Raw genomic sequence first — 10000 nt, 5'->3', positions numbered from 1 at the left:
AGGGCCGGTACGTCCTGTCTCACGGGACCAACCTGTCTGCAGGTGCAGCCGTTCTGTTCTCTCCTGGGCTGGATGTTCACATCCTCTCCTCCACAGAGACAGTGACAGGCAGGGCTTCAGTGGTCAGAGCATCAATACAGAACATTACATGTGCAGCCTGGTGAAGGCTTCCATGAGGAAGTTTCAGTTTCTTTCAGCCAGATGGAGGAAACACTCTCACCTGCACACCCTGAAAGAAGCCACACCGTCATTGATCACCTCCACAGGGCTCGTCCATGTGAGGGGCACTGCATGGAGAGTCTACAAGACTTCAAGACTTCAGAACCGTTGAGAGTGAAACACGGTTTCTTCAGGTGCAGTGTGGATAAAGCTCAGTGATGTTCAGTCTGATGCAGGACTGCAGAGCGCTGTAGTCTGGATCACTGCTGGGTTTCTATTCTCCTCTCAAAGAGGAGAACTCTCCACACATGAGGAGGTCTGCTCAGAGATGTTGGTTCTCTTTGGATCGACCTCCATCTGTGAACAAACGTTCTGATGAAGTTCAACAGATCCAGGTCCAGATCCAGGTCCAGGTCCAGGTCCAGGTCCTGGTCCAGATCCAGGTCCAGGTCCAGGTCCGGGTCCTCTCTCACTGACCATCAGCTGTCAGCTTCACACATTCAGCCTGACTTCAGTCACTCGATCAACACACACTAGAGTTCTCCACTGAGCTGAAAAACAGAAAGAGGTTTCTATAGTTGTAGTAATAAAAGTCAGTGTTTCACTATCACACATGGATATTACAAATGTCCATGTTTGGATTCTTCCTGCTGCAGATGTTTCAGGTGGAGCTCATTCTACCTCCTTCATGCTCTGTTGTTGTTTGTGTAGTTAGGAAAGGTTTGAAAGTTATAATGTGTAAAGTAACGAGTAACTAAAGCTGCCGAACAAACATAGTGGAGTAAGAAGTACAACGTTGAATAAAATAGAAATACTCAAGTAAAGTACCTTGAATTTGTACTTAAGTACTAAAGCAAATATACTCGTCACATTCCACCACTGATCATCATATTCACTGTAACCGCTCACAGCTCATCAACACCAACAATGGACTCTTTACAGAGAGGAGGAATAACACAGAGCAGGATTGAGTTCAGTCTGTTGGTCCGGCCCTCCACAACAGGCCTGTTTCTCCTGAGAATCAGGACCCAGACCTGGTGGGCCCCTGAGGGTCAGAGGGTCAGATGAAAGGTGGTTCACCTTGACCCACGTCAAGAGTGAACGTCTGCTTTTATTATACTGTGTGTGTGTGTGTGTGTGTGTGTGTGTGTGTGTGTGTGTGTTCTGAGCTTGTAGCTCTCTGAATACACGGAAAACCAAGATACCAGAAAGCAAGCCAATTCTACACAGATTCCGGAAATATCTTCAATATTTCTCTCCGTAAAACCATTACAGAGATATGAGCCAGAACCACAAACCGCTTTATCGATTATTATCAGAAACGCACCTCACCTTTTCGCTGTTTTCGTGAAGACAAAGGATAAAATCCGAGGTTTTCACTCAAATATCTGTTCTACGGATGTCCTGTTGTCATAAATCTGTTTCCGTGGGTGTTATCTAAACCAGGAGACCAGCGGTGGGGGTTTGACTTTCGGCGTATCGGATTTTACGCTTCACGAGGGACAGCGTGTTTTTTGATTCTGACTGGCTAACAGTGCTTTCAGTCTTTCCCACGTGGGGTTGGCTCAATCTTCTAGACTCTAACGCATCGAAAGAGGTGTCAATCACTTCATTCGACCAATGGGCTGCTGACTTACAGGTCCGCGAAGACTCAGAGAGAACTGTCAGCCAAACTCCATGATGTAGAGACACACAGAGAGGATTCAGGCTCTCAAAATGAAGCCAAACTGCTGTATTTGGATGTATTGAACACCATTAGAGATAAAACAAGTGAAATATATAGTTATATAGTATAGAAAATTTAATTTGAACAGATGGTTCCAAAATGACCATTTTAGTGACCTCGCCTGACCGCTCTGTACTAAAACCTCTAATTTTGTTCTGCTTCACTTTATCAAAGTCAAACTTTGCAGAGAGACTATTGTCTCTCACATGTTGTTCACATGTCGTGCTATGATTTGGGAGATGTTTAAACTTTCAGATGCATCATTCAAGAGAGATAATCATGCTTTCAGTGCTTTTGTTTTTCAGGTGAACCTGAAACTTTATAATTTGTGCTGTGTGCCATCTTCATTTACTCTTAACCAGTAACATATACACTGATATTTACACATCTGAACAAATCTCACAAGTGTTCCCTTTATTATAACATCAATATTATTAAAATAGACCTTGTAGTTGCAGAAATACACTCTTTTTAGTTTGGGTATGCAGTTTTCGAGCAGAGGCCTAAAAATAGGGCTAGGGCCCAACAGGCTTTAAACAGGCAAGCAGCTAAGCTAAGCTAACAGTTTTCTTTTGTTTCTCGTGTGGGACCCAAAAAATGAATATAGTCTGAGACTGACGACACACACACACACACACACACACACACACACACACACACAGGTCTGTGTTCCTGTTTATTGAGTTTCCTCAGCCGCTACCTCACTTCCTTCCTGTCAGGCTCCATTTCCTGACCAGCCGCTGGGTTCAACACACACACACACACACACACACACACACACACACACACACACACGTTTTCCTGTTCTTTATAAAGGCCCAGTGTTCCCTCACACACACATCATAAAGGTGTTTGCAGGTAACCCCTGTGAAGCTACATTTAGCAGCTGGTTAGATTAGCTTAGCATAAAGACTGTAAACAGTTCGTAATAACAACTCCATATCTACTGTTCGGTCAGCTAACTAATTAGCATTAATGCTATATTGAGTTTCAACAGCTTCAGTCTCAGAGAAATGAAAATTACAGATTTTATGTTTTCAGAAACATCAGAACCTGAGGGAGTAATGGATTCAATCAATCAATCAAAGACCCACTGAGACAGAAAGTTAAAGATCCAAATGATTTTATTCTGCATCCAAAGATTTCACCTTTGTCAAAAACAAAAGACCTCATCAGCTCATGCTACAAGTATTGATCACTTTTTATTGCCAATGTGTGAACAGATTGTAAGTGATTGGATGCTAATGTGACGTTAGCGCTCGACAGTGTGGAGCTAACGTAGCATAATACTTATAGTCTTGAGTGGATGATGTCAGCTGATTTTAAATTGACTGCTAGCTGTTCACAAATTACATTTAACAGCTAACGTTACAAAGCAGAGATCCATGCAGCGAAGCTAACTTATAGCTAGCTGGCTAACTTTAGCCTACTTACTCTCTAACGTTATGGCTAGCAAAATCCAATCTGAGTGGTTATGTTAGCTGGCTATCGTTCCGATACGATACCAGTATCAGTCTAAAATGCTGTGAGCACCGATCCGGTATCATGTTATCAGCTCATTTAAGCTACGTTAGCATCTTAGCTAGGTCTAAGATGCTAACATTAGTCAGAGCTGTGTTTTTAAACACCATGGTATCGGAGCGGTACTTGGTATCCGCTGATTGAGTATCAGAAACGGGATCTAGAAGGAAAGAATGGTGTCGCGAGTTTCCTTCCATTCAACCACTAGGGGGCGCTGCAGCACTTTAGCATTTGTTTTGCATTTTAAGGCAACGTTCATCGTTTTCATGCGTTGTACTTTAAAGAACTCCTCCTACAGAATTTATGCAATTGACTTCAAATGTGGTCAGGATGCTCTTCAGACCTTTACAATGAAAAGTTATTTTTAAGGACCTTGACGCGGTGTGGCGCCCATTTTGCGCTATTAAAAACAGGAAGTTGTTATAACTCCAGAGGTACATTGTCCAAAGGTACAAAGCAAAGGTGTATAACTAAAAACTGCTTGATATTTTCAAGAGCAACACAAGGCCGGAGCAGCTAACTAGCTAACTGTAGTTTAAGCTAAGCTAAGGATAGCTAAGCTAAGGTTAGTCTGGCTGTGACATCGGCTCTGGTGCTGGTTGCTTCGTCAACTTTAGCTAATGAAGTCATTTACAAAAGTCAAGCTAGTTGGTATCGTGGAGACAAACGTCCAAATAAATATATGAACATTACAGATAATAATGTTTTTTTAATATCACACATTATTGTAATCGGAGTGCAGTTCACTGAACGACCAGCGGTGTCACTAAAAACAAGGATTCCCTTTAAAGCGAACAATAATAGAAACACTTTTAAAGGCATAAAAAAAGCCACTTTATGTGTAGAAGGTGTTCACATATGAAATGAAGAGTGAATATCTGTTCACATTGTAAAGTTTGTTTATCTTATGCTAACAATAACATATCACGATAATACATAACTTGTTCATTCAAGATGATGAAATGTGTTTTAGATGCACAGTGATGGTCGGTAAATATATTTCATGCTTTCTCAGAGTGCAACATGTTTACGGTTTAAAATGAAGCAGTTATGAAGGCAGACGAGCAGAGGAGGCAGCTACACGTTCACCTGAGACTCCAGGTGGGTTTGAGTTCACCTGGTCAGGTTCTGGTCGTACCTGCAGGGAGTGACATCATCGTGTCAGTTTGAGTTTTAAACAAGCTTATTACATTATTCATGAATGAACTTGTGAGGAGATCACAGGACCGGGGACACGTTTTTCAGATGCTAACACACGTCGTAAACAGAATGACTGCACATTTGAATGAAATATATAAAACATCTGAGCAGATTATTTACAATAAAATGAAATAATAACCATCCAATTCATTTTACTGTTGTTAAACAGACAGAAGGCTTCAGGATGATTTGGTCTGAACTCGTGGTGGTTCGGATCACTCGTGTAATCATCATATTGTGTAATAAAGTGTTGCTGCTGCTGTTAGATATAAAGCAGGAGTGAGTTCAGTGAACGGAGCAGCTTAGAAGCTTTTAACGGTGAACGTTTAAAGTCACGGCGAGCGGAGGAACTCGAGAAGCCGTGAGGCTTGTGTGAACACATGATGAAGATGATGCTGAACAGAAGAAAGCAGGAGATCAAGGACACAATCATTCACCTTGTTGTAAACCTTCGTCTCAGATTTGGAATTTCAGGAATTAAGTTTTTTGTTTTAGCAAAACACAAACAGAGCATCGTGTGAAACACTCACTGTGTGACGCAGTCTGGGATCTGCACATGCTCAGTAGGGACGAAGTGAGAAAGATCCTGGAGGCTGTCGACAAACTGGAGCTTCCTGCTGAACTTAGAGCTGAGGAGGAGGAGGAGGAGGAGGAGGAGGAGGAGGAGGAGGAGGAGGAGGAGGAGGAGGAGGAGGAGGTTGGTTGTTGTTTCATTCAAGCCAAACAGCTAGCGTGGTGCTAACATAGCAGCTACGTGGCTAACGATAAGCAGCTGTTTACGTATTGACTGAAATCTGTCCATGTGAGTTCTGTGAGGAGGAAGAAGAGGAGGAAGAGGAGGAAGAGGAAGAGGAGGAGGAAGAAAGGGAAGAGGAAGAGGAGGAGGAAGAGGCGGACCTGATGAAGGGTTTGATGATGGTGATGAGGGCTTTGATGTACCAGGTGGGATGAACCACGTAGAAACCCTTCAGGTTCTTCCTCAACCTGCACACACACACACGCACACGCACACGCACACACACACACACACACACACAGTCATCATCACACTGTAAGGGTTCACCCAGGCCGTCCTACAGGGACCAAAACAGGAAGTGAAACAGGAAGTGGTCTAGACATGGTCAGGTGTATTAGAGCCAGATATCAGCATGAGGCGCTACAGTCAGAAACTGATCACAAACTAAACATTAATATTGATTTCTAGATGCTGAACACACACTGTACAGGTGTGTGTTTCTGCAGGTAAGTAGAGATAAAGTAGTGACCACTTTATTAGGTACACCTGTACAATATAATGAAGCCAGTACAGCTCTGTCTCTGGGACGTTTATAACCGTTTTTTGTTGTAAGAAATGTCTTCTGTTCGTCCCGGACCACATCCTCCTACAGTGAAGATCTGACGCCCCCTGCTGGACAAACACTGACACCTGACATCGGAGCGTTACCTCCTGTTGATGGTGGTGTAACACTCCCTCAGCCAGCTGATTCCTGGTAGTTTGTCCTTCTGACCTCCAGCACAAAGATACACCATCACATAGTTCTCTGCCACCATCAGATCCAGAGTTCCCACCACGTACCTGCAGACAGACAGACAGACAGACAGACAGACAGACAGACAGACAGACCGTCACTCATGTTCAGGGTCATCTGGTTGAAAGCTAAAGCTAACAGCAGGTAAACAGATGTTAGCTAACCAAACTCTAGCTCAGCTAACGTAATAATACAATACTATATTACAATAATATTATATTTATTATTCTGCATAATGAGTTCTTTACTTTGGGCACATTAGGTCTATTTTGAGACTTTTGTTCTTTCTTACTTAAGTACGATTTTCAATGCATGACTTTCACTTCTACACTGTGGTAGAGCACACGCTAGCTAACGTTAGCCTGACCTCTGATCATCATCCAGGACCTGCTGGTGGCAACGTAGTTAGCTCATGATATGCTAACCGTTAGCCTCAAAGCGGATACTAAAGTAGTGAGCTAGTTAGCTGGACATGCTAACTAGGGATGTCAATGGCTAACTGTTTTTTTAGAACTATTTAGAACTAATATCAGCTGCTGGTCGGTTATCGGAGCAGTGACCTGATCAAATGATTAATAAAGAAAGAATTCCTGACACAATAAATTTAAATGCGTCAAAATGTGGCGCCAAAATTCTCAGAGTCAACGGAGCGTCAGACTACAAAGAAACGCCTCATTTAGTTTGTTCTTAAAGAGGAACCAACGGGCGTCAAGCTATCAAAAACAAAAAGAACAGAAACTGGCTTCCCTAATGCTAACGCTAGCTTCAGAGCAGATGCTAACGCTAGCTTCACACTTTATAAACTGGGTCACGTTAAGTCTTCTACCTGAACAGGTTGTCCATCACGTGCTGGTAGTCCTCCAGACGGTTCTCCGGCAGGTAACAGGAGGAAAACACGATGATGTCATTCATCCCGTCTCCATAGTAACCTGAGAGACGGTGAGAGAAGGTGTTAAAGATGGCCGACCGATCCTCCGGGTGAGGCGTCACACAGGTGAGAGCGTCCCGTACCTCCGTGGGACAGCACCCTGAGGAACGGCTCCAGGACGCTCATGTTGACCCGGCTCTCCTGCGGAGGGTCACCTGTGGAGAAGCAGCGCCACCTGGTGCCCCCCCCGTCCACCACGTCCTCCCGCTCCAGAGCTCCCAGTCCGCTTTGGTCTCGTCCAGAACCAGTCAGGGAGTCGAACCCGGACCGGAGACCGGAGCCGAACGCTCTGCGACGCCGGGAAGCCACGCCGAGCCGCCGCAGGTCATCTGGAGAAAACAACCCTGTGATGTCGTCAAAGAGGTTACATCATCCATCAGCGCCCTCAACCTCTGACCTCTGACCTCTCACCTTCCAGGTCCAACATGGGGAAGTGCAGTGATTCGCTGTCGGAGGGCGTCTCCATGCCGTCCAGGTCGAAGTCTGGCCCCGTGTCATCGTCGTCTTCAGGGGACGGAGAGAGGAAGGTCGAGGGGAAGTCGTCTGAAACCGTTGACTCACTGCGACCTATTATTAGAATCATTATTATCATTATCATTATTAGTAATATCATTAATATTATTGTTGATATTATTATTAATAATATTATATTAGTATCATGAATTATTTAATTACCTAAAGACAGACTGAGAGCTGGAGCCACCAGGACTTTCTTCTTCTTCGTTGGTCGTGACAAAGCCAGACTATTGGGTGGAGCTGTAGACAGGAAGTGAGGTCACAGATTGGGTCTGAACTCTAATGTTTACATCAGTGGTCCCCAAACTACGGCCCGCGGGCCGGATGCGGCCCGCCTCCACATTTGGTCCGGCCCCCTGAACAATACCAGAGACGCGTTATTTTTTTTTTTTCAGTCTGCACAATTAATCGAATTTTAATCAGCCAACCACCAGGGGGCGAACGAGATGAGAGCTGTCATGCGCGCACCCTGTAGAAGTAGAAGAGTAGAAGAAGTACTTGTGCTTAATTTATTTACACGCCGGCATGTCATGTCTGTCACTACATGGTCGCGCGTTTTCAATTCCCCTGCTCTCCGTATCGCGCACGGCGGTGTTCCGCCCCGATCCGCGCGCACGATGCAACGGTCGCTCACCTGCGAGTAGCACCCCCCCCCCCCCCCCCCGCGCGCACGATGCAACACCTGCGAGTAGCACGCGAGTAGCACGCGAGTAGCACGCGAGTAGCACGCGAGTAGCACCCCCCCCCCCCCCCCCCCCCCCCATGATCGGGCCCTAGGTCAAACGATATGTTCAGTGATGTGGCCCTCACAGGAAAAAGTTTGGGGACCCCTGGTTTACATGAACATGAAACACAAGTCATTAAAATGATCCGTATTATTTATGTACCTGGTCGGTCTCCGGTCGGCGTCGATGATTTCTGCTCCGAAACAAACTCGTCTCCAACGCCTCCTGAAGACAGGAAGTCAGACAGGAAACTGAGAGAGAAGAAGAAGAGGAGGAGGAGGAGGAGGAAGAGGAGGAGGAAGAGGAGCTGCCCGGGACACCTGAGTTTAGAATAAACTCACAGATGTAGTTTCACAGTTAAATATGAAACTAGTGTTGAAATAATACGACAGCAGAATAAATGATCCTCACAGGGAATAACTCATCCAAACTACAAAAATAAAAATATGAATTAAACATACAGGAAGTGGTGGAATAATTAAAGTAACATTATATCACAGTGTAGAAATAAAACTATTCACTCATCCTCGAACAATTTACAAACTTTTCTTCTTAATCTTCTTCTGATTATTACGATCATTGTTTTTATTCATATCATTACAGAGTTACCTGTGTGGAGGTCAGACTGCTCTGCTTCTCCTGCTGGGAGACAAACAGAAGACGTGAAGAAGACAGACGGAGCTTCCTGTGAAGAAGAGATGAAGATAGACTCGTCTTCCTCACCCTCTTCTTCTCCTTCTGTCTCCTCGTCTGACGAACATGAAGAGAAGAGAAGAGATGTTTATAAAAGCAAAAAGGAAATATCAGTGATCTTTCTGAATGAATACCCGTCTGACCATCAGGAGCCCTGGATGTAGTTAGAGTACTACTAGCAGCTGTAGTAGTACTACTAGCAGCTGTAGTAGTAGTAGTAGTAGTATCAGTAGTAGTAGTTAAGACATCAGGTGACCTGCACACACAAACACAGAGATGATTCATATTATTACCAGTGGAATGTAACTCAGTACATTTACACATTTACTCAAGTACTGCTCTTGAAGTACACACTTCACCATCAACAGTATCTGAGTGATGTTGATGGTTAACATATAAGAAGAACATCAAGAGCGCTCCACCATGAAGATCAACCAGCTGCACATCAAAGGAGATGAAATCAAAGTGAAACAAACAGAAATTGTCAACAGAGAATATCGTGTCAGACAATTTGCAGACGACTCAGCAGTTTATATCTCTAAGACTGTTAACACTTGGAGACCGTGGTTAAGCGGAGAGCAGGGTCGGCGGTTCAATCCCCGGCTCCGCTAGTCACATGTGGATGTAGCTGTGCCTACGGTGCAGGATGTGATGGAGTCTGAACTGTAAGTAGCTTTGCTGCTGAATGACGATCGGTACGAGTCCTCACTGCAGGTTAGTGGAGGCTGAAGACAATCCTCTAAAAACCATCACCATTACAGCTCAAGTGATGAACTCTGACCTCGGGGAGTCTTCCTCTTCTTCTTCTTCTCTGGACTCCATCGTGTTTCCTGCTGACATGAATACTCATTATACTGTAGCTTGCTCATGAATACTCATTATACTGTAGTTTGCTCACGAATACTCATTATACTGTAGTTTGCTCACGAATACTCATTATACTGTAGTTTGCTCATGAATACTCATTATACTGTAGTTTGCTCATGAATACTCATTATACTGT

The 10000-nt window shown here is 44.3% G+C and overlaps 2 protein-coding genes across 6 annotated transcripts in view; one reads left to right on the top strand and one right to left on the bottom strand.

The window, feature by feature from the left end:
* Positions 1-3986: 3986 nt before the first annotated feature.
* Positions 3987-9994, bottom strand: LOC306707995 (BCL2/adenovirus E1B 19 kDa protein-interacting protein 2-like). 5 transcript variants are annotated; one of them, XM_079175675.1, is made up of 12 exons: positions 9141-9994; positions 9028-9054; positions 8914-8946; positions 8467-8529; positions 7739-7819; positions 7475-7630; positions 7147-7392; positions 6962-7064; positions 6051-6182; positions 5504-5590; positions 5137-5235; positions 3987-4544 (listed from the first exon to the last, which is right to left on the bottom strand). In XM_079175675.1, the coding sequence occupies exons 1-12, from the start codon at positions 9319-9321 to the stop codon at positions 4520-4522; spliced, it is 1233 nt and encodes a 410-aa protein (XP_079031801.1). In that variant the 5' UTR covers positions 9322-9994; the 3' UTR covers positions 3987-4519. The 5 variants fall into 5 exon arrangements, with proteins under 5 accessions (XP_079031801.1, XP_079031802.1, XP_079031800.1 ...); XM_079175676.1 differs by having other exon boundaries at positions 8914-8943; XM_079175674.1 differs by having other exon boundaries at positions 8914-9054; positions 9141-9253; positions 9779-9994.
* The window catches only part of mindy1 (MINDY lysine 48 deubiquitinase 1), a gene marked incomplete at its 5' end in the record, with an annotated part of 6944 nt that continues 6924 nt past the window's right edge, over positions 9981-10000 (top strand). The window contains one exon of the mRNA XM_079176342.1: positions 9981-9998. Within this exon, the coding sequence (XP_079032468.1) occupies positions 9981-9998 (18 nt within the window). The remainder of the gene's footprint in view (positions 9999-10000) is intronic.

Source organism: Pholis gunnellus, assembly GCF_910591455.1.
Source record: "Pholis gunnellus genome assembly, chromosome: 16".
NCBI lineage: Eukaryota > Metazoa > Chordata > Actinopteri > Perciformes > Pholidae > Pholis > Pholis gunnellus.
The sequence above is the reverse complement of the archived record's forward strand: the minus strand, read 5'-3'. Positions and strand labels throughout refer to the sequence as shown.

Bases quoted from the DNA above. Each gene is read 5' to 3' on its own strand.
- LOC306707995 (XM_079175673.1), bottom strand. From the start codon at position 9,321: ATGTGTAAATGTACTGAGTTACATTCCACTGGTAATAATATGAATCAT. The intron at 7,631-7,738 runs GTAATTAAATAA...TTCTAATAATAG, and splicing joins AGCTCTCAGTCTGTCTTTAG to GTCGCAGTGAGTCAACGGTT. The intron at 5,236-5,503 runs GTCCGCCTCTTC...CCTCCTCCTCAG, and splicing joins ATCATCAAACCCTTCATCAG to CTCTAAGTTCAGCAGGAAGC.